General features: G+C 47.1%; 1 protein-coding gene across 5 annotated transcripts in view; it reads right to left on the bottom strand.

Moving 5' to 3' along the window:
• Positions 1 to 18,999, bottom strand: part of PRPSAP1 (phosphoribosyl pyrophosphate synthetase associated protein 1) — a 45,877-nt gene extending 26,878 nt beyond the window's left edge. The window contains exons 1-4 of one of the 5 annotated variants that reach the window (XM_030533927.1): positions 18,902 to 18,999; positions 17,613 to 17,724; positions 3,600 to 3,652; positions 1,211 to 1,277 (exon numbers count right to left, since the gene is read on the bottom strand). In XM_030533927.1, coding sequence (XP_030389787.1) covers positions 1,211 to 1,277; positions 3,600 to 3,652; positions 17,613 to 17,695 — 203 coding nt within the window. In that variant the 5' untranslated portion in view covers positions 17,696 to 17,724; positions 18,902 to 18,999. The other 4 variants (XM_030533926.1, XM_030533928.1, XM_030533929.1 and 1 more) reach the window with 4 other exon arrangements.
• Positions 19,000 to 24,655: the final 5,656 nt, after the last annotated feature.

Here is a 24,655-nt window from a genome sequence, read left to right as displayed (position 1 = left end):
ATTGGGGGTTGGGGTGTGGGAGTGGTTGAGGGCACCGGCTGGGGGTGCAGGCTCGGGGGAGAGGGGGTCAGAAACAAGTTCAGTGTGCGGGAGGGAGCTCTGGGCTGGGGCAGAGGGTTGGGGTTGGGGTGGGGGGGGAATAAAGGCTCCAGCTGGCAGTGTGGGCTCTTGGGTGCAGGAGGGTGAGACCAAGGGGGTCTGGGGACAGGAGGGGGATCAGGGCTGGGCAGGGGGTTGCGGCGCTGGAGAGGGTAAGGTGCACAGGCTCCAGGCAGTGCTTACCTCAAGCAGCTCCAGGAAGCAGCGGCATGCCCCCCCACCAGTTCCTATGGAGCGGAGGTGTGGCCAGGTAGCTCTGTGCACGGCCCTGTCCGCAGGCACCACCCTTGCAGCTCCCATCGGCTGCCAATGGGAGCTCCAGGGCGGCACTTGGGGTGGGGGCAGTATGCAGAGCCCCCGGGCTGCCCCTATGCGTAGGAACCAGAGGGGGGGGGGCATGCTGCTGCTTCTGGGAGCTGCACAGAGTAGGGGCAAGCCCTGAACCCCACAACCCGGCAGCAGCTCGAGGGCTGGATTAAAACATCTAAAGGGCCAGATGCAGCCCCCGGGCCGTAGTTTGCCTACCCCTCCTCTAAGGCCTACCTAAGAGCCAGAATGGAATGGTACAGTAGTGTGGAAGTACAGGAAGCAGTCAGAGCTTCAACATTAATTCAGCTTCACATCATTACAATCAAAAGGAAAGGAAATAGAAACTCAACCTGTAATGAAAGCAACAGCCCCTATTGTTGCTAGCTCTGCTGCTTGGTAATTGGAAGGCAGAGGAAATTATATATCCTGAAATGGAAGTGCCAATCAAAGTCACTGAGCAAGAGAGTCTGCAAGGACAACATAGCACAGAACAGACAAGTTTTCATTCACAGCCATCAGTTTTATTTGCTGTTGCTCGAAGTGGCACACTTAGCCTATCCGATGAAAAGCTTCTCAGCTGATTGTGGTACAATCAACTGATCCACTGGGAATTTTGACAGCAAAACACCACCCTCCCAACAGAAATGGACATCAAGGCAGCAGCACTGGTAAAAACACACTATTATTGTAGCAAGTAGATACGAAACCTCAGAACAAATCTACTGAGCTGGAAATTCAAAGCACACTCCAGTGGATAGGATCCTCATGATCGCATATTTAAATTAAGCCAGAAAGCACCTACCTGGGTATTGTCTGTATAATGAAGATATCTTGGCCCCGGACAGATTCTTTTATTTCAACTCTTGTTTCTGAAGATGACAGAAAATAGTCAGCCCTAAGCTATTGCTTGGGAATGAAGCAGATAACACAGCATATTAATAGCAACTTTTTCCAGCAGGTCAGGAATAAGGGTCAGATAAAGCAATGGAGTTTTAAAACCCACCCTATCCAGACAGAGAAAATTTACATATCAGATCATAAACAAGTGAGCCGGCTGGATTTTCCAGAAGGCTCCACTCAGGAACCAAGGAGTTTGCATAATGTAGCATTGAGATATTAATTACATCCCATTGTAACTACAAACAGAGGGAGAATTGGGCTGAACTGCAATAACTTTACACGGGGGGTGGGGGGAAGGCAGAGAATTACTCAACTCTACAAGTTGTTTCACCTCCAAAGAAGCATAAAGCTGTCCGGGGATTTTCTATTTCCTTTCTCTTGCTGATGATAGCTGTCAACACCACATTCAGTGAACAAACAAATATCAAACATGTAACAGCCCATAGCATTTTATGAACAGAGGAATAAGCCCTTCTATATCTTAGGGTGAGGTCAGCGCTGTACTTACAGGCTAGTACACAATAATATACTTTGAATTCTGCACTGCATCTTTTGTTTGGCTTTTGAAGCAAGCAGACACTCTCCCTCAATTGGAGAGAGAGAGTTTCAGGTCAGAAATCAAAGTCTCCATTTAAGCCATCTCTCCCTTGCCTCTCAAATTTCAAATTACAATACGCCAACTAGTGAACCAGCTCTGCAAGGCAGAACAATACTACTAGGGTATGAAGACTTTTCAAGCACTCTTTTTCCATATATTCATGATAAGAGGCTTAAGTTGGTGGGAAGGGGAGAGAAAGATGGGGCCAGTTTAGCCCATTGCAAAATTTAAAGTCCAATAATTTGGGCAATTGTGCCAACTTAAAGGGATTTAGCTCAAAAAGATTAATGATTTGCAGTGCAGTGATGAAGGATGAATCTGTACCCTGAAGCAAATGTCCCAATTTAAAGGTTGTATCACAGTAAACTCAAAAGACAGCGAGCATAAGCCAAGACTCATGCAGAAAGAGCCAGTCACCATAAGTTACAATGGCAGCCTGCACAGATAGAAGAGCAAAACCTGAACGCACAAGGAGTTATGGATGATGCTCTATAACTGTATACAGGCAGCAACTAAAATCCCAATAGCTTAAAATATCCATATTTTGACTGCTCAGGACTGAATGAGCACCCAGTGACGATAACATCCTCTTGGGGCAGTTCAGTGCAAAACTGGCTGAACGTTCCTCACTGTTGTGGCAAAATAAGGAAGCCAACAGACACGCTGCAAGGTCTTATTGCTGACATATAAAACATTTATTGTCCTAGGACTGGAGGTACTTATAACAGTGTACATCATTCTATGTACCACAAGGCAACTAAGATCAACTGGATGGTCCGTGCTCTATTTCAACCTGGTTTGGACCAGCCTCCCTAACAGGTAAGGAATTCTTCAGATGGGATCCTTTCTGTAACTGTCAGAGTCCCTTGCAAGTTTTGAAACTCATTGTACAGACTTCCACTTCAATCATTCCTCCTGTTTCTACTTACTCCTCTGTGCAAATGGCAGTGGAGAATTGAAATGCTAAACTGCAACTAGGCCACTGAGCTCTTTTTTTGGCTAATAAAACACATTTGTTTCAACAAATCACTCAGATAGCTGAAGACAGGTGCTCAAGTACATTTAAATAAGAGATAAAGTTGAACAGGGTTCAAAAAAAAAACTAGATAAGTTCATGGAGGATAGGCCCATCAATGGCTATTAGCCAGGATGGGCACAGATACAAAACCATGCTCTAAAGCGTTCCTAGTGCCTAGACTCTATTTGCCAGAAGCTGGGAATGGGCAAAAGGGGATGGATCACTTGATCATTACCTGTTCTGTTCATTCCCTCTGGGGCACCTGGCATTGGCCACTGTGGGAAGACAAGATCCTGGGCTAAACGGACCACTGGTCTCAACCAGTATAGCCATTCATATGTAACTTCTAGGGCCTTCTTTGAGTAACTCTTTGAATTTGCATTCTCTCTAGACTGGGATGACAGCCCTGGTCGAGAGATCACCCAGTCTTTTATAGATGGGGAAACTGAGGCATGGACCAATTTATTGGACTTGCCTAAGATCAGACAGGAAGTTTAGCAGAGGCAGGAACAGGAATGATCTCCTGACTTAAAAACACAAGATCGTCCTTTTCCCTATAATGTTTCTCTGTTACCCTGGTCTCTTATTACACAAGTTTTGTTAGCAGATTTACCACTAGTTAATTTCTAAATGTTGTAGTGAGACAGGCTTGCAAGCACAGTAACACTGACTCACCTCCATTGGTTTCCTGGTACACCGCAGATTTTCCCAACTCAACACCAAGACGCCTGATAAAAAGTGGGGAGGAGAAGGTTAAAAATAGATGAAATTGGTTTGTTTTCTAAAGCATTGGTGTTCTGAGGTATTCAATGGCTCACCATATGAAGTTTAGCCTTATACAACACAGTATCAAATAAAAATTACAGCATGTGTAAATCATTTATCCAATCATCAAATGGAGAATTTAGTACAAAAATGCAAGCTGCAATGTTCAGTCTAAGACTTATTCATTTTAAATGCCATGTGTATTAAATGTGACTTTCAAAGCTCTTTACTTGTGAAGGTATTAAAAAAAGGTCATACAAATTATCTAGTCTCTTCATGAATGCTACCATCACTCACCTGTCAAGTAACTTGTTTAATGTTATATATAGTATGGTAGGAGGCAGAAGCAGTGCTGGAGCAGACTAATGATATAGCAAGAACAGTCAGTCTTTTCAGATTCATCAGATGCTATATCGCCAATGGTACAGAATGAAGTGTACTCTCAGTCAGAAAACACACATTTTAAAATGAAATGGGATAGAACCCAAATGACTGCATACATTCCTTATTACTGTCCTAGTATACTTGCCCCAACAGCACATAAGATTAATACCCACACTGGAGTCTATGAAAAAACCCAGAGCTAGGAGATTTCAATCTCAGAGTAGAATTGTACATTGAGTTTATGTGCTTCTTCACAATACATTAACACACTTAAAAACTCACCCCACAGACCCATCTTCCCTTGCCATACTTTCAGGGTCCCACTCATCTGTTTGGATTGGTTTCATTTTCAAATCAAGTTTTCTGATTTTTCAGATTACTTTTTACATTTTTCTATGTCAAATACGTAAAACTAAAACCATCCATTAGCAAGAAGTCAATTAATGGCATCTACTTTTTATGTACAGATACACAGAATACTAAACATCACTGTTAAAATTCTACTTACTGTTATATACTTAAGATCCTTTCAAAAAGCCTCTTAGGGGTATGTTGACACTGCAGTAAAAGACCTGTGGCTGGCCTGGGCCAGCTAGCTCAGGCTGTGGAGCTATAAAACTGGAGTGTAGATGTTCGGGCTTGGGCTGGAGCCCAGGCCCTGGCACCTTCCCCGTGTCTTAGAGCCTGGGCTCCAGCCCAAACTCATATGTCTACACTGCAATTTTACAGCCTCACAGCTAGGGTGACCAGATGTCCCAATTTTATAGGGACAGTCCCAATTTTGAGGTCTTTTTCTTATATAGGCTCCTATTACCCCCCACCCCCATCCTGATTTTTCACATTTGCTGTCTGGTCACCCTATTCACAGCCCGAGACAGCTAACCCAAACCAGCAGCTGCTGTGTGGCAGGTTTTTATTGCAGTGCAGACATACCCTTAAAAGACCATTGTTTTATGAAGTAGGTTTCATTACACTGTGTGTGTATTTAACATATTTCCAAATTAATTTGCTGTATTTAAAATGTAACTATACTAGAAGATAATTTGTTTAAAAGGTATCTGATTACAGGTGTAATTCATCCAGAATGCTCAGCTAAGATATCTCAATGACACATAGATGCTCTGTTCTGCACAAGTGTGTGTTTCAGCTCAGCTGAGTCACAGGGTAGTTAGATTGAGCCCCAAATATTCATGGCCTTTTCAGGCTTTTCAGTGAAAAGGACTATTCCTTTTACAACACCAGTTGTAGTTTGTGTCTAATAAATACATTCTTTTAACACAAGTTTTCCTGTTAGTTTCATGGATTTTTACATAAATACAAAATATGTAGGCACATACATAAATACTGCAGTTAGGAAAGAAACCTCAAAATAAAGCTTATTTTTGAGAACACAGCTATTTTCATGCCTGTGTCACAAGCCTGTTCTAGCCACAATTTTTTATTGCCAATGGCCTATAGCCAAAAAAAAAGATACCATAATTAGCTGTGTAGGATGAGGTGGTGGTGGTGAAGCGCAGTGATGGTCAGGGCCAGCTCCAGCTTTTTTGCTACCCCAAGCAGCGGGAAAAAAAAGAAACCTGATTGAGCTGCTGCCGAAGTGCACTCAAAAGGAAGACAGGGAGTGAAGGACCCGCCACCAAATTGCCGAAGACTGAAGGAGGACCAGTTGAGCTGCCTCTGAAGTGCCGCTGCTGCCCCGACCCGGACATGCTGCCCCAAACAACGGACGAATTGCCGCCCCTTTCTATTGGCAGCCCCAGGCACCTGCTTTCTTCGCTGGTGCCTGGGGCCGGTCCTGGTGATGGTGCAGACATTCATTTACAAGGTGCTCAAGTGTCTAAAAATGGCTTACTCTTCAAAGGGTCACATAACTAGATATGTACTGAAAAGGAGCTGGTGACTAGGATACTGTGGTTTTTGCCTATTCTGTGAGTATTATTTGGATTTTAAACTGATGCCTGCATTGGGCAAAATGGAGTTCTGTTTACTGTCTCATTTGAAAGACAACACTAGGTGGTACTATTGGTCTATGGTATTATGGAAGGGTAGAAAAGGAAGGTGAACGTCTCCAGTTTTTATTACTCCCCGGGGTCCACACGTATTGTTATTATATTGCTTTTCAACCACACATATTGAAGTACTTTACAAAGGAAGATATCCCTTATCCCTATTTTACAGATTGGGAAACTGAGGCAGGGAGTTTACGTAATTTTCCATTGCACTCTTAGTACTTGTCAGCAGCAGAACCAGGAACAGAATCCAGAGATGAATCCCAGTTTTGTGTCCTATCCAGTAGGGCATGCTAACTGCTTAAGAGTGCAGGCAGACAAGACATAGGCCCCAACTCCTAGCGGAAGGAACACAGCAGCCTGCAGTGACCTAGCAAAGTTTGTCAACCAATAAAAAGGTAGCTCCCTTCTAAGTATCACTGCTTCAACCCAAAGCTGGCAGATTGCTATGCACAACCAAGCTCTGATAAACCTGAATGGAGAGCTGTCAGGCTATTTCAGCAAATGCAAGTCCTTCAATTGAATGGCCTGTAGAGCATTTGCTTCCATTTTGTAGCCTGATGGGATTCTGCAGCCCTCCTGACGACAAAACCAGATACATAAAACCATGGAAGCTTGGCCTGCTACTGAGAGATTCAACTCAAAATCTAGAGAACAAAAAAACAAAAAACCCCAAAGCATTGGAAAAAAGATGCCTAAAAATGTGAGCTCTTTCTTCCATGAGTGCACAGAAATTCACACAACCAGTTTTTGGAGATGCATGAATTCCGACTTCACAAACAGGCAATTTATTCTGCTTTCTCCATTTGGAAAAGGTGTTCTGCTAAAGAGACTGTCACCCAGACACCTGTAGCCAACCACTGATCTAAGGATAGTAAGCAATCTAAGCATACGGAAAGCCTTTAAAATACTTTAGCTCGAAAGATCTTAGCAAAATGCCATTTGGAAGGTGGCAGATTCAACACTGCATAGTGTAAGATAAATAAAGAGAAGGTTTGCAATGCTTTGAGAGGTTGCACTGGCCAGAGCCCAGTTACGCAGAGCAGGACACAAGAGCCTGATGCTTCAGAATTAATAGAGCAGACGATGAAAGCTAGGTTCTGTGCTACCGAAATAAGAGGCTAAAAGGCAGCAAGTTAGCTCCCTGAACAAGTGAAGGCCAGAGAGTCACATTTCAGTGTAACTGAACTGGTGCAGCTCAGGTTTAGCTAACAGGACAAGAGAAAGTAAAAGTATTGAGAACATATTTGTGGATACTGTCATCAGCCCACAAACCTCAAAGCACTGACTGCTCAGAAATGCTGAAGGCAAGAGTTGCATTTCAAGTTACCTTTTTTTAATACATGGAATATTATTTGTACAGCGTTTTCTCAGCAGACAGACACCTGATCTGCAGTGAGGGTGTACAGAACCCATCAACCAATGGTTTCATAAAATCCAGGCAGTTCAGGCAGATTGAGGCCTTGATATCAACTCAGTTTAAGTAATAAGGTACTCTATGTTAGTTTAAGTGTTTTTACAAAATCAATATAACTCCTTTGTGCAGAATCAGTTTCTGCACACTTGTGTAGCTAGTCTTCAACTCTGTCCTAAAAGGATGCTGATAACAGCCTTGACTAGATCAGAGTTCTATAGTTGCTTGTTTATCGCTTAAAGGCAGTGGGGCAAGGGTGATGTCAGACTCCCTCTGGAGAGGACTGAATTCCACAGAATTACTTATTATCATTTATGTCAACAGGAGGTTTGCACAAAGGTCCAGGGTAGAATATGGCCTTACGGAATAAAAACTTATACAACTCTAACCCGATATAACACGACCCGATATAACATGAATTCAGATATAATGCAATAAAGCAGCACTCCGGTGGCGGGGGGCCCACTCCGGCGGATCAAAGCAAGTTCGATATAATGCAGTTTCATCTATAATGCAGTAAGATTTTTTGGCTCCTGAGGACAGCGTTATATCAGGGTACAGGTGTAGTTAGAGAGACAAGATGGGAGAAGCAATATCTTTTATTGGACCAACTTGTGTTACTGAGATAGACAAGTTTCTGAGTTTATACAGAGCTCTTCTTCAGGCCTGGGAAACATGCTCAGTGTCACAGCTAAATACAAAGAACATAAGAATGGCCCTACTGGGTCAGACCAATAGTCCATCTAGCCCAGTATCCTGTATACCGACAGTGGCCAATGCCAGGTACCCCAGAGGGAGTGAACCTAACAGGCAATGATCAAATGATCTCTCTCCTGCCATCCATCCCCACCCTCTGACAAACAGAGGCTAAGGACACCCTTCCTTACCCATCCTGGCTAATAGCCATGAATACACTTAACCTCCATGAATTTATCTGGTTCTCTTTTAAACGCTGTTATAGTCCTAGCCTTCACAACCTCCTCAGGCAAGGAGTTCCACAAGTTGACTATGTGCTGTGTGAAGAAGAACTTCCTTTTATTTGTTTCAAACTTGCTGCCCATTCATTTCATTTGGTGGCCCCTAGTTCTTGTATTATGAGAATAAGTAAATAACTTTTCCTTATCTACTTTCTCCACATCATTCATGATTTTATACACCTCTATTATATCCCCCCCTTAGTCTCCTATTTTCCAAGCTGAAAAGTCCTAGCCTCTTTAATCTCTCCTCACATGGGACCCGTTCCAAACCCCTAATCATTTTAGTTGCCCTTCTCTGCACCTTTTCTAGTGCCAGCATAACCAACTGTTTAGCATAAGTAGATAATATATTTTAAGGGACCATTCAAGGTGAAGTAGCCCATTAACACCCCTCCAGTCATAAGGGGGAAAGGCACTTGGAGGTGCAGCATTGTTGAGGTCCCAGAAACGCAAGAATGAGCCTGAACATCTACACCACAATTTTACAGTCCCCATAGCCCAAGCCCAAGCCAGCTGACACAAGACAGACATGGTGTTTAATTGCAGTGTAAATGCTACAGTAAGGTCCTGTTAACTCCATGACAAGATGGTACCAAATCCCCCCCATCTACAATTTTGTGACTGCAACCCCTACTTTTGGTGGGAATGTGAATTTATTCCAATACTCTGGATTACCCTCCATTCTCATCTCATCCTCGACAGCTCAGAATTGAAAATATTCATTGACGTTAAGTTGTTATTTTCAAGAATGGGCTTCTTCGCTATGCTGTGCAGGTGGCCTGGCTCCATTTCCAAGGCATCAGCTCTCCCAGTGTTATCCAGGTTACCTGTCTCACAGCTTCCCTCCCCAGATGTGTCAGGGAAGCAAGAATCTTGTAGCCAGCATCAGCAGCTCACCTCTCTGGGTCCCTGCCTTGGTTGCTGAACTGTTCTCTAAGCAATTCAACTCATCAGCCTACAATTCTAGCTCCCAAATTCTTGGCTACAAGGTGAACCTCTGCTGCCTGGCTCCATGGAACAGTACAGGGAGCATGCACTAATCCAGTTAACTCCACCTTGTGCTGGAAGATGGAGAACAGCTCCCAGAAAGGCGGACACACAAAACAAGATGTTAGATGCCTGAGTACAGCAAAATGGCAAATTCTACAACAAAGATACTGATCTTTGTGGCACCGTAGGAAAATGTTGAATTCCACAGCCAAAGTATCATGGAGTTCATGGAGCACAGACAGAATGTGGCAGTTCACACCTCTCAGCTGTTTCAGGCCTTTTCCAAACTCAGGCAGATGCCACCTTATTGGTTTATGCTAGGTTTACATTTGAGGTTTTTGTTTTGTTTTTAAAGTGAGAGCTGAGATTCTGGAGTACAACTCTGCAGCATGAGGTGAATTCTGCAGCACTGTAGAATACACCTTTCTCTTTCTTTCTAGATTACACTGAAGATATTTTAAACTAACAGCATTGTGGGCTCCTGTCCACACATTTCCTACAATCTGTCATTTTTAATCTGTCGAGTCCTACTTACAATTCAGATTTTAAACTCTTTCAGGCAGGGGTTGTATCTGTCTCCTGTGAAGCACCTCGCACAATTCTGTGCCCTAAGAAACAGTAACGACTGAGAGAAGACAATACAGCCTCTGCTTGATGTTACTTCATCTATATGACAGGCAAAACAATACAGAGTCTTACCACCAGCAACAGGTTAAAGTCTGAGAGTTTTCTTCATTTTTTATAATTAGGTGTACAAAGACTCTTCATAGATGAGTTAGCATGGGGAGGATTATACCTTCAGCATAGAGGCCATGGCTACACTGGAGAGTTGCAGCACTGGTGGTGGATTTACAGCGCTGCAACTTAGTAACTGTCCACACCTGCAAGGCACATCCAGTGCTGCAACTAACTGGCTGCAGTGCTGGCTGTACACCTGGTCTGCTTGGGGTATAATGATTGCAGCGCTGCTTCGCAGGTGTGGCCACCAAAAGCGCTGTAATTGCCTCCAGGGTATTAGGAGGTATCCCAGAATGCCTGTTCACAACAAACCGGAAGACCGGGCTCCGGAGCTGCTTATCTAAAAACCAAACACAGCTCCTGTTTTCTCGAGAAGAGGCAGGGGAATTGCTTGGGAATGTTCACAGCTGTTTGCTTGAGTAGAGAAGCCACAGGGCAGAGGGGGAGAGGGGAGTCCGTGTGCATAATTTGCATTTAGTGAATAAGAGAGGGGTGGGGGGAAAGGGCTCAAAACTTTTAAAATGATTGCAGGTTGGTGATGTGTATGTTCCAGTCCTTAGAACTTGCAAGACAGGGAGCTGACACAGTGTCACCTCCAAAAATCCACACTCTCTCTCTCTCTCCCCCCCCCACGCTCCCTCTCACCCCCCTCTTTTGAAAAGCACGTTGCAGCCACTTGAACGCTGGGATAGCTGCCCACAGTGCACCACTCCCAACAGCACTGCAAATGCTGCCAGTGTGGCCACACTGCAGCACTGGTAGCTGTCAGTGTGGCCACACTGCAGCGCTTTCCCTACACAGCTGTACGAAGACAGCTGTAACTCCCAGCGCTGCACATCTGCAAGTGTAGCCATACCCTTACTTCCTCCACTCTATGACAGACACCAAATGCACATGCAAAATTATCTCCACATAATTTACATTCAAGCCTCAATGTAAATCAGGATTTAACATTGAAATTAAAGAGAAAATGCTGTTTATATTTGCAGCTGAAACCTCCCAACCAGAATATAATTTCATCCTCGCATTGACCTCCTGGTTACAATACCTTTTCATTAGCCTCAACTCAATGACACCAAAAAAAGGCCACAGTTTGTTCAAAATTGCCTGGAGTGTACAGATTGTAGACTATGCTTGGGCTGACTAAATAGGAGTGACTGTGCCCTATGATCCGGATGGCAGAGGGCAAAGAAATCCATAGCCGGGGCATGAGCTGCCTGCTGTAAAACTTCTAAATACAGTCTACAGTCAGCCATTCTTTCTAGTGCAACAGCAACCCTGCAACAAGTAGCCTGATTTCTCTTGATTTTGAATGGGTGAAAGGGAAAGACAAACAGTAGATACTTTTCCTACTATACACACAGAGATTAGGTTTCATGTGATCTGTTCACATATCTGAGTAAGTCCTATTATCTCAAGGATACAAACTTGGCTTTTCCCCCCTCACATAACTAGAGCCCTGCAAATTCACAGATATCTTCTTTATACCTGCAGATGCAGCTGTATTGTTTACCATCTTTGCAGATTGAATCCAATTTTTTTTAATCCATGTAGGGCTCTAGCACAGCAGTTCTTAATGGGGGGTTGTTTCAGGGAGTCCTCCTGCAGTGCTCCAGCCCCACCCCTGCGCCAGGGCTCCAGGCTTCTGCCTCACGGGGCCCATGGACCCCCTGAAACCACTGATGCCCGGTCGAGAGCACCAGTTCTCAAACTTCATTGCACCGCAACCCTCTTCTGACAAAAAAAATTACTGCATGACCCCAGGAGAGAGGGGACTGAAGCCTGAGCCCACCCACGCCCTGCCACCCCGGGCTACGGGGCCAAAGCCCAAAGGTTTCAGCCCCTGGTGGAGGGCCTATAAACGCCCCGCCGCCCTAGGCAGTGGGGCTTGGGCTTTGGTCCCATGCCTCAGGCTTCAGCCCTGGCACCCAGCAAGACTAATGTCAGCCCTGGTGACCCCATTAAAACAGGTTTGTGACCCACTTTGGGGTCCCAACCCACAATTTGAGAACCGCTGCTCTAGAGGGTGCTGGTGCGGATCCAAGTTTTTGTATCCCCACAGGGCTCTACACAACTGCAAACTTGAAAGAAGCTAAGCACCTGCAACTTCCACTCCAATCATCCGAAGCTGCAGGTGCTCAGCACCTCTCAGGATGAAGCCTCATGGGCATCATTTGTCCTAGTCAGGATGATAATCAAACAGTTGAACTATTAGCATATGTTATGCAGATTCTCCCTTGCCCTTTCCAGTCTATTACTCATGAGTGCAGTTCCCCTAATGTGAGAGAGAAAGCAAGCAAAGAAGCATTATGCAAAATAAATTCTTGTTTGGTAAGGCTACTAACTCCATCCAAATCAGCCAGAAACTCCCTCTCAAGGTGCCTCAAAACCCTATACTCCAGGCTGTGCAGTGACATTCCAGCAAAGAACAATGCTGCATTCATTTTACGTTCTTTCCTGAAACTGTCTGCCATCCTTCAGTTAGCAGTTTACCTCCTTTTGTCCTAGGTCGCCAATGCAGTTTTATTCTCCAAGATTTGGTACCGTCCTGCAGTGAGTCTTCATGTTCTAGCCTGAAGGAGACTGGGTGCTGTTCCCCACTCCTTCTACTCTGGGACAAATAAAGACAGATGGTACACAGAGGCCAGGGAACATGAAACTAGCAGCCGTGTGGGTCTGTAGTCTGATTCCTCCACATCATGCACTCTTCTGCTTTAGTCTTCTCCAAGAGACCCCTATAAGGAGGGCTGGACACAGCTTTTTTCTGGAACCCAATAGTACTGCCTTCTTCTTCAGCCGAAGAGAGTTGCTCACTAGCTAGGAGCACTTCTCTGGTTTAAAGGGGCTGCATACAGAGATCACTATGATCACACAAAGATCAGAACTCCCATTTTTAATCCTATCCTTATTAGTCCATTCTGTTTATGCTCACAATTGTCTTTCTGTCTTTAGATCCCCATCATTTTCCATACTTAGAGCCAAATGAATGCTTATCTATACACACACATGCCTGCAGCATGCACAGGGTTAATGGTAGTCCTCATTCCAGAACACACTGGCATTCTCATGCATTTCGTAGGCATTAGCAGACTTCAACTCCTCCTCTCAGCTAAAAGAGTGATGAGTGGTACATAGCATTTGTATCCTCTGCATGAAATACATTCTGCAACCAGAGAACAAGATCCAAGTGCATCTGTGGTGCTCCTATATTTAAATTGTTTTGTTGGTACACCAGATGTTACTACCTCTGAATGCAGTGCCCACTAGAACTGCAATAGTCAAGGAACCATCTGTCTCTTAGAAACATTGGTATTTTCCAAAGGAGGCTTATAATCAGGCTACACAGGTCCTCCTAGCTACAATGTGACACACAAGCCATCAGCCCAGGAAAAGGATTTACAAAAAAATAAACCTAACAGTAAAAAAAATACAAGTTTATCTGAGATGCAAGCAAGTGTATACGGTAGCTTGGGTGGAGGAGGGGGAAGGGGCAGAATTGTACTGCTGTAACTGAAGTGTCTTTGTTGTTTAAAAAGGAAGTTTTGCAATATATTAAGTCACTCATGATATAGCATATGCTTATCTCCAGCACTGTCAAACGTAAGCCAATCAAAAGGTATGGAAATTCAAAGTTAAAACTAAATCTGTCTACTCACTCCTCATACATTAGCAATGTAGGTGTCAGTAGCAGAAGATCTTAAAACTTTAAACTTGCTAGGAGTGCATAAAGTGGGTATTTGAATCTTGAGAGTTTCATTCTTGGGAGAATACAAAAGCCAGATGCTTAACATTTAATCTTTTGAAATATTACACACATTCTCTAAACTGCAAGAGAGTAGGAGTGGAAGAGTTAAAACAGAGACCCTAAGGTTAATATTTGCAGGTTAAATACAGCTTAATTTGTAGTTTAGGTACTGAAATCCCCTAACAGATTTCAAGGCATATTTCACCACATTTCCAAAGTTCACTTACCTCCTGCCTTCAACAGCTGCAATGTGCAGACTTCACACTCTTCCCAGCCCATCTATCCACCCTCCCATCCAAGTCCAACTTTAATTGCTGGCTCTCATTTAGTGTGATAATCCAGCATGATAATCAATTCTGCTGGGCTCATTCTCTGCACAAATGAAGAGTGACAGAGCTTGCATATGGGGAGTACATTTAAGTCATTTTTTCTTAATATTGCGTGTTGTTTTAAAGTTCTTTTAAATCTTATTCTAAAGGGTCACCAAAAAAAACTTTAAAGAAAACACACAATATTAGATGACAAACTCACCCTTATAAGCCTGCTCCAACCCTATTCAAAGGTGCAACTGACATCCCCAGTAGACTGCCTGCTGGGATATCATACTGAGTGGGAAGCCATCTTTTGCAACCTGAAAAAACAAGGTAAATGTTATAAGTACACTGAAGTGGTCCCACAACCCCCTGGGGGAAGTCAGTACACAATACTTGCAAATTGCCTTTGAAAATTATTACTTAACTCCAACAGGCCTTTGCCATTTCTAACTAGTCTGAGCCTATTTCCTCCCAGGGTTACCTATATGTTTTGGGATTGTCACTTTAAACAACAAATGCATGTAAGAATATTGACTTAATACCATCAATAGCTCAACCTTTGTAATTTAATACAGTTAGGCTGAGGCACAAAAGGAGGGGGCTTTTTTTCCCAAAATGTCACTGGAAGCCATCCAATGGATTATGGTTACATATTCTCTGGGGGGCAGCTATGTTCCTATATGCAAGGATGAAGTTCCAGACATCTTTAAATCTTCACATCCATATCTGCCTGATCATTTAAGATAGGAAAGCCGATGAAAGTGAACTTGGTAAGTGTGTGCTACACACACAGTTATGCTTCCTGACCTCTGGAAGCCATAATCCTGCAAAGGTGAATGGTCCTATATTATCCCCAGCTACATCTTTCAGCGGAAGCTGAGTCATAAAAAAAGCCCAAAGAACTGGTGAACCAAGGTCAGCGTTTACTATCTAAATACTGAAGACTTTGGAAGCTGCTTCCCCACCTTAGAGGAGCTGTTTGCAGAATACCATGTTGAAAAGAGAGAGATTTTTAAGATAACAGAATAGGCAAAGGTAAAAGCACGATACATTTGTTGCAGTAAAATAAAGTTTGTAAGGATAAAAAATATTCAAAACCTTTATACTCAGAATTGTATAGCTATGTGCTTGAGAATATTAGAAACAGTTTTGTGGAACAAAAATTAAGCATTTCACCTTTTTCTTTTAAAAAAGATACACTCCACCTACAAATACACAAGCCAACATCTCCACCCTCCTCTGGAACACCCAAGATCACTGACCCCAAACACACCACACATTCAGTTTAAAGGAGATTATCTGTGTTAAGTACAGGACAAGGTTTACTTAACAAGCTAGACAAGCCATTCAACTAGCCAAGCTGTCTCTGTCAGTACTTCAAGTTCATAGCACACCTGCATTTGCCAATATCTCTGTGTTATATATCCCATAGAGATAAGCTGCCTCTGTGCATTAGTGAAGACACTATTACTGAAAAACAAGCACTGGGTCCCACCACCCAATTCTTGAGTTTGTTAAAAATTGTGGAATGGAACCTAAGGGTATGTCTACATCTACAATTTTGCAGCGCTGGTTGTTACAGCTGTATTAGTACAGCTGTATAGGGCCAGCGCTGCAGAGTGGCCACACTTACAGCAACCAGCGCTGCAAGTGGTGCTAGATGTGGCCACACTGCAGCGCTGTTGGGCGGCTTCAAGGGGGGTTCGGGGAACGCGAGAGCAAACCGGGGAAGGAGACCAGCTTCCCCGCGGTTTGCTCTCGCGTTCCCCGAACCCCCCTGCAAACCGCAGGGAAGGAGACCTGCTTGCTCGGGGGTTCGGGGAACGCGAGAGCAAACCGGGGAAGGAGACCAGCTTTCCCGCGGTTTGCTCTCGCGTTCCCCGAACCCCCCTGCAAACCGCAGGGAAGGAGACCTGCTTGCTCGGGGGTTCGGGGAACGCGAGAGCAAACAGCAGGGAAGGAGACCTGCTTGCACTGGGGTTCGGGGAACGCGAGAGCAAACCGGGGAAGGAGACCAGCTTCCCCGCGGTTTGCTCTCGCGTTCCCCGAACCCCCCTGCAAACCGCAGGGAAGGAGACCTGCTTGCTCGGGGGTTCGGGGAACGCGAGAGCAAACCAGGGAAGGAGACCTGCTTGATTACCAGAGAGGCTTCCTCAGGTATGCTGGGATCCCTGCTTATTCCACGGAGGTCAAGAAAAGCGCTGGTAAGTGTCTACACTTGATTACCAGCGCTGGATCACCAGCGCTGGATCCTCTACACCCGAGACAAAACGGGAGTACGGCCAGCGCTGCAAACAGGGAGTTGCAGTGCTGGTGATGCCCTGCAGATGTGTACACCTCCTAAGTTGCAGCGCTGTAACCCCCTCACCAGCGCTGCAACTTTGTGATGTAGACAAGCCCTAAGAGTAAGTGGAGAAGAGACCAAAACTAGTTTGATGATGACAGCTGCACCCTGCTCAACTTTAAACAAATACCCACTCCTTAGGAAAGCCACTTTGATATCAGAAAGCACTCATGCGCTGTGCCCTATTTCAAACCAACTTAACAAAAAGTGAATGACAGAAGAAGAGTACAAATGTGTGTTACATTTTATAAACGAGTCGTATTCAAGAGCACATTTTGTAACTAGGTTTTGATAAGCTTCTAAATATCCCAGCAAACAGGACTTAAAAATATATCTCCACTAAATCAAGACCAAACTCCATCTAGAAAGTGGGCTTAAGGAATAAGCACACACCTGTCCTTAAACTGGCAGGGTTTTTTTGGTAGCCTGTTCTACTTCTACTAAAAATTGGGTGTAGCTGACTTTTTATTAGCATACACTCCAGTGTCCTACTGGGTTTAATAAAGAAATAGGAATGAGCTCAGAGCACACTGCTCATTCTAGTAAATGCGGAAGCTTTCAAATAGCAAAATCGTAATTATGCATCTAAAAAAAGAATTCACTAGATTTTTTTTAAAAGCATCCCCCAAACCAGTTACATACATCACTAATTTCAAGTAAGTCTACACAAGAGTCTCAGTATTTCTCTGCTACAGTCCAACCTTTTTGCAGCAGGGTGATAGGAACCTGAAAGTGAAATTAACTACAATGAGTTAAACCAACTGGTCTACTTTCCTTATTTAAACTTAGTTGCCAACAGTCAGCATCAACAAGGAAAACTAAAATTCGATTTTTTAAATGAACGCAGTTTTAATCATGGAAGGAGGAGTTAGTAACATAGTTAAGGAAGGGATTTTTTGTAATATGATTTTTAATAGGATGTCCTCTTGAACTAATTTGAAGCAAGCCTCTCCCAACTAATGGCGAGCACTTGGGGGAAAAGAAACAAAGTTGAAATAGGAGACTTACTCTGTGATCGTCTTTGCCAGCTCGGTGCAGGCTGCTGTGGAATTCGCCGAGAAGACCCGGTAGCCACTTTTGGCTGCATTCATTGCCAAGGAATCATGCAAACCCCTTGGAGCTCGAAAGTGAGAAAAAACAGATTTGTAAGGCAACAACAGCTTTCTTGGCATCCTTTCCCACCTCTCAACTGCTATCACCGCCCCTTAGGCGGTGGGAGGGGAGATGGGTAAGTCCTCAGCAAGCGAGGATCTCCATAGCCCACTGCTACTGACGTATAAAAGAAAAGAACAAAACAAAATCAAAAAAAGCAGCAGTTGCAGCAGGCTCGGATGGCCACCTGGCAGGCTCCAAAGGGAGTTCAAAGAGGGACCAGTCAGCCCAGGATTAACTCTTTGTCCACTGCCCCTAAAACCCGCCACCTGTGGGAGAAGGAGGAATTTCTGCCCGAGCATATAGGGGCCAAACAACACGCCGGGAGCAGCCGAAAGCGCGGCCTTTTGCTTCTAGTCTGGGTGTGTGGGTGGGCTGGAGCTGGGAACCTAGGGATCAAACAGGGCACGGGAGGGGGGAGAGGAGAAAACAGCCACCCGAGGGGCAGGCTGCAGGGTGAGGGGTTCGCAGCTCCCGGGGGTTTAAATCCAAGTTACAGGGCAAGAGCGGGAGACGCTGCGTCCCCTGGGGCGAGCTCGGAGAAGCCGATGCAAGGGAGCAAGTTTAAACACGGGGGGGGGGGAAATCTCAGGCGAGACAGCTGAGGAGCCCCGGACAATAGAGGCCGAGGGACCGGGGGGGAGAGGATACGGCCCTAGGGAGCAGGGGACCACAAACAGCCGCCAAAGCGTGGGCAGGAGAGAAGACCCCCCCCGATAAGAAAGGGGCAGGGAGTGGGGCTAAGAGGCGCCACGAGATGAGGCGCCGCTTGGGCCGCTGGGGGAGGGGGGCAATAGGGCGGCGGCCCCTAGGCCGGGGGCAGTAAGGGGGGGTCCTAGGAAGACCTGGGGGCCGTAAGGGGGGGCCCTTGGCTCAGGGGGGCTGCCGAGGGGCAGTCAGGCGAGTGAGTCCCTTTAAGATCAGACTGGGACGGTCCCCTCAGGCAGATCCGGCGCTGCTGCTGCTGCCGCCCCGCGAGCCCGTCCCGCCGCCGCCGCCTGGAGAATCGCGTCCGACCCCGACTCACTGCGCGCGCCCGCCCGCTGCGCCAACTTGCTGGCACGATCACTGAGCTGCCAGGCTAGAGCGCCACCCCACTCCGGCGGCTATTTTCTAATTAGACCTCCAGCCCTTCCTCTTCCTACCCCCTTCCGCGCAGCCATCTTGAGTGAGGGCATTAAACTAGTCTAGATAGCGATGGAGGTGGACCCCGGTTATCCGTCACTTGACCGCTCCCTCAGGAGGGGATAAGATAGGAAGAAGCCTAGGCTGAGTTCCACCTCCGGGCGGCGCAGTTGGGGCCGTTTATTTGCCCGCCCTGTGGTTATGGCTTCGCTTCCCGGAACCAAGATGGCCGCCGGGCTGGAGGCTCAATGGAAAGGAGAGAGCAGGCGCTCTGTAACCACGCTCACCGTAGCCTCTATGGTAGAGGGAGCGGGCTGTGGGAGAGGGGGCGGGGCCGGGCCCGGGGCCGGGTGTCCCAGGAGGGGCGGGACCGTCTGCGGACTGTGCAGAGGCGCTTGTGAGGGGTTAGGGTAACAGGGGAGGGGGACCTTGCTGGGGTCCCTGGTCTCAGTGCCCTGCTGCCCTGGCTGGGGGTCCCTGGTCTCAGTGCCCTGCTGTCCTGGCTGGGGGCTTCCCTTTCCACTAACACTGCCCGTCAGTGGGACTGGCCTGAGACCCACCAAACTCATCGCCCCCCCACCAAAGAGCCGCCCGGCAGAGATGTATGTGCCCTGGTCCTGCATTGGACTGGAACCAGCAACACTGAAGGAAGAGGACAGGCTCCTCATCCCACCCTCCATCCTCTTGGGAAACATACCAGCCCAGATCCCCTCTAGAAAACTTACTCCCAACTCGGCGATCGCCGTAAAGATCCACTCCCGCACCCTGGCGTGAGACTGAGTGACATAAAATCTCCCTGGGCGCCTGTAGCAGAAGGAAGAATGGCAGGAAATAAAGCCCTGTACAAAGAGAATATTCAGCCTTTCACGAAAAGTATTGTGCAAGGCTTCCCTGACTTATCTAGTCCCATCCCCTGTTTTAAAAATTGTGTTTGTACTAACTGCTCCCGGTTATGAACTGTCCCAAAGTTTCATTAACCCAGAATCAAAGTTGCCAGGTGGTATCTCATGCCCTTCCAGAACATCACATTTAGCTACACTCAAACCTCTGAAAACCAGGATATGCAAAGTTAAAATACACATCACTTCCACAATACAAACTGAACTCCCTGGAGCTAGCAGGGCCACTGAGAGATTCTATCCATCAAGGTGCCCCCTCTGGGTATGTGAGCACCTCACAATCTTTAATCCAGTTGGGCTCACGTTGCCCCATGAAATAGGACATCGCTACTACCCCCCTTTTACAGATGGGGAATTGAGGTACAAAGAGACTCAGGTACACTGCAATGAAAACTTGTGATGGGCTCATGCCAGCTGACTTGGGTTCCCAGGCAGGGCCAGCTTTAGGGCGATTTAGGGCGATTCTGGGGCAGTTAATTTCCTTGGGGTTGTTTGTTTGTTTTAAATAATTTCTCATCACGTTCATTTACTACAGCCCAGGTGTCCCAATTCCCAGGAATAGGGTCCCACAGAGTCTGGAAGAGGGGCCCCGCACCCTTCGCTGAAGTGCCACCAGAAACAGTGGCAACCGTTTGAGCTGCCGCCGAATTTCCGCTGCTATTTTCAGTGGCAGCTCAATCGCTGGCCCTGTCTTTGGTGACATTTCAGTAGCAGCTCTTTCAAATTGGGCCCCGCACGTCCTAAAGCCAGCCCTGTTTCCAGGCTCTCTTGCTGCTCTTGTGCTCCGGCTGGAGCGCTGTGTCGGGGCCACACTATGCGGCTTCCATAAGTTGTGGCTTGTCCCCACTCCGGCTCCTACCTACTCCAATGGCCCCCTCCGGCACTCCAATGGGAGCTACAGGGGTGGTGCCTGCAGACGGGGCAGTGTGCAGAGCCACCTGGCTGCGCCTCTGTGTAGGAACCGGAGCTAGGACATGCCACTGCTTCTGGGAGCCGCTTGAAGTAAGCGCTGCTTGGAGCCTGCACCCCCTGAGCTTCTCCCAATGCCCCAACCCCCCTCCTGCTCTCCAAACCCCTGGATACCAGCCTGGAGCACCCTCCTACATCCCAAATTCCTCATCCCCAGCCTCACCCCACAGCCTGCACCCCAACCCCAATTTTGTGAGCATTCGTGGTCTGCCATACTATTTCTGTTCCCTGATGTGGTCCTCAGGCCAAAATGTTTGCCCACCCCCGCTTTAGCCCAAGCTGCAATCAAGAAGCCCTTTAACCTGAGCTGCCGTGCTCCAGTACTTGAACTGGGTTTCCCAATTCCTATGCAAGGCCCCTAACCACTGGCCCATCCTTCCTCCATAGGCTCAGTAAGGGGCTTGCCATAATAAGTAGACGCAAGGAATGGCTAAGAGAATGTTCCATTGTTTATCCAGTGTTCTACAGCTCTGAATTCTAGCACTTACCTGCATGTGTGCTCCGACTGCCATTAAGTGGAGGGAGTAATTGGAGCAGATTGGCAGAGTTGTTACTGTGAAAGATGAGAGCTGAGTTTGCCTCAGGGATTGCGTTCAGTCTGGTGGCATAAATGTCAGTGGTCTCCAGGGATCGATGAGAGGGTAAGTGAAAGGAATGTCTGTCTCAGAAGAAATCCTCAGGGCGAGGTGAAGGAGGTTGCCCTAGTGGAGCAGTTGTGGGGAGAAATTGTTGAGAGATGGGGACATTTGTGGAGGGTGGGAATGACACAGATGGCTTCACTTCCCTTCAGCCTCCCACTCTGCAAATCTGGGGTGGTTTGTGTGGAGTAGGTTTGTGTGTTGAGTGTTTGAATGAAGCAAGTTTTGCTTCAGTAAAGAGAAGGATTTTGTCCTACAGTGCTCGAGTGCTTTGTTCCCGGAATGGGCTGTACTGTCTGTAAGGGCAGAGTGATAATATGGGTGTTACTGGCATATTGGGGCATGGTTCGGGGAGGGTAGATTTAAGGTTGCATTGCAGGACTCATATGTGCCTTGTCTCTGTATTTCCTGGTTTTCAGGGGTTTACATTTCTGTTACCTTAACCCTTGACTTTCTGGTTTCAGAGGTTTGAGCTCTAACTCGGCATTCACAAAGTTCTGGGGCAGTTAATTTCCTTGGGGTTGTTTGTTTGTTTTAAATAATTTCTCATCACGTTCATTTACCACAGCCCAGGTGTCCCCCTCCACTGCCTCTGGCTCCTTGGCCATGACTGGACCAGCCACAGAAGACACTGGATGCAATTAGTCCTTTCACTGCTTCTGCATTGCCCCTTTGCCTCCCAGCCGTTGGTCTGGCCCACACAGATCCTTCCTGCCCATCCTTCTCCTCCATCCCATGGGCAGAGCTGGTTTTGGTGTAGCCCCACAGATTGAGGAGCTGGACAGCAAAAGCAGGCACTAACATGAAGTCAGTTGAGGCGTATTTTGAAGAGGGAACAAACATTGCAGGACATAGATATGGGGAGAGGCTTGGTGGGCTAGAGCTGAATCCCCCTTTACCTCCCACACCATGCAGCTTTAGGATTGCCAACCCTCCTGGTTTGGCCAGGAATCTCCCAATATCGGGCTTGATCTCTGGGAGGCTACTGAAGACAATCCGGGAGATTTTAGTCTGCTAAAAGTCTGGCGGCACAATGAGGCTAAGGTAGGCTCCCTGCTTGCCCTGGCTCCATGCCGCTCCTGGGAGCAGCGACATGCCCAGCAAAGGCTCATAGGTGGAGGCACAGTCAGGGCATCTCAGCGTGCTGCCCCCGCCCCAAGCACTGACTCCACAACTCCCATTGGCCGCGAATGAGGAACCGCTGCCAATGGGAGTTGTGGGGGCAGTGCTTGCAGGTAGAACAGCGCGCACAGCTGCCTTGCCACCCGTGAGCCTAGGAGCCACTGCTGGACATGCTGCCGCTGCCAGGAGCCACCTAAGATAAGCACCACCCAGCCAGAGTCTGCATCCTGAATCCCCTCCTGCACCAGAATCCCCTGCTCCAGCCCTGAGCCTCCTCCCGTACTCAAATTCTCACCCAGAGCCCAAACCCACTCTGCACCATCCTGAGCCCCCTCCCGCACCCAAACTCCCTCCCAGAGCCCTCACCCTGAACCACCTGCCCCAGGTTGGAACCCCCTTCTGCACCCAAACTCCCTCCTGCACCCCAACCCCCTGCCTCAGCCCCCTCCTATACCCAAACTCCATTTTAGAGCCTGCACCCCGACCACCCTCCCGCACCCCACAACCTCCTGCCCCAGACTGGTGAAAGTGAGGGAGGGAGAGCGAGCAATGGAAGGAAGGGGGCTGGAGTGGGGGCAGGGTCTCGGAGAAGGGGCAGGGCAAGGTGTTTGGGTTTGTGAAATTAGACAATTGCAACCCTATGCAGCTTTGACCCTCTTTTCCTCTCTACACTCTCCTGCACTGCTCTGCCCTCCCTTCTTTAGAAGCAGTAGCCTGGTTGGGGCAGGACAGAGACCTGGTGTTCCTTCCACTGATCAGGAAGGAACTGTTGAGGGCTGGAAGGCAGGAATGAGGGCGGCTGTTAGGTAACTCCACACTGCTCTTCCCCTCCAAATGGGTTACTACAGGAGAGCATGCCCAATTTTGTCCCATTGTGGCTTCTGCTCTGTCAGCACTACTAGGTTCCCGTAGAGCAAACACCCCTTTGAGGAGGGATCACAACTGCCAAAAAACCCAGCAAACTCAGGGCAGCAAGTGTCAAAGTCCAGGTCAACTGCTCGGGCTCACCCTCTGAGGCTGAAAATACCAGGAAGACATTCCTACTTGGGCTGGAGCCCGGGCTGTGAAACCCAGCGACGGGAGGAGGGTCTTGGAGCTCAGGTTCCAGCCCCAGTGGGAACATCTACACTACTTTTTTTAGCCCTGTAAGTGCAAGCTCTATGAGCCTAAGTCACCTGACCCAGGATCTGAGATTCGCTGCCACGGGGTGTTTATTGTAGTACAGACGTACCCATAGAAAAGCTACATTTTTGGAAATGCAATTCTAGTGAAAGCTCAAGTCATCACACTGGGTTTTCAAAAACCTTTTATTTGGAAGATCTCCTACGCTAGGAAGGGTCATTGTCTCTGGGTGGTCTAGCCCCTCATTAGCTGGGCCTGAGCTAGGCCTAAGGGCAAAGGTTAGCAAAGGGACGGCGCCCACAGCCTTCATCTTAAAGAAGTAGCAAAGGGCGCTGACCTTATTTCTTTAAATCCTTAATTGCATGTAATTTTAATGATGGGTCTCTTAAGACTGTGGTCGCAAAAGCCTCTAGTAACTGCTCTTTCAAATGTCTCTCCAATGCTGGCTTGGCTCAACTTTCTCTGAATTTTCCAGCCACCATTGCTTTCTGTGCATGAGAGATTTAAGAACTCTTCATCCATTCAGGGTTCGGAATTGCCCACTCTTGACTCCTTCAGTTCCACCCCTTTCTCCAAAACCTGGGAGCATAGCTAGGGTGGGCAGTGTGCCTTGAAGGTCAACAGATCCAGGCTCTGTCAGACCACAAGTGGGGAGGTGAGTTCCAGAGTTGAAGGCCAACCCCCGCCAGACAATGCCCTTCCATTCAAAGCAAGGGTCTGCCAACTTGAGTGCTTCCGCTGCTCAAGTGTCACCCGGGGAGGCGAAGAGACCTTCTAAACAGAACACGGGGCTGGGACTCTGGAGAACTATTTGCAGCTCTGCCCAAGTTCACTCAGCAGGTCAGTGGCAGCAAGTCACTTCCCCTCTCGGCTTCCTTTAAAGCACTTTGAGATCTACTGCTGAATAACACTCTCCGAAAGTGAGGTATTGTTATTGATAATGTAGATGTATAGAAATCATGCACATCTATCGCTGAAAAGCACACGGTCAGAGCTAGTTATTACTAGTCACATCAGGAGAAAG

Source organism: Gopherus evgoodei, chromosome 15 (assembly GCF_007399415.2).
Source record: "Gopherus evgoodei ecotype Sinaloan lineage chromosome 15, rGopEvg1_v1.p, whole genome shotgun sequence".
Taxonomy (NCBI): Eukaryota; Metazoa; Chordata; order Testudines; family Testudinidae; genus Gopherus; species Gopherus evgoodei.
This window is presented reverse-complemented; position numbering and strand designations above follow the sequence as displayed.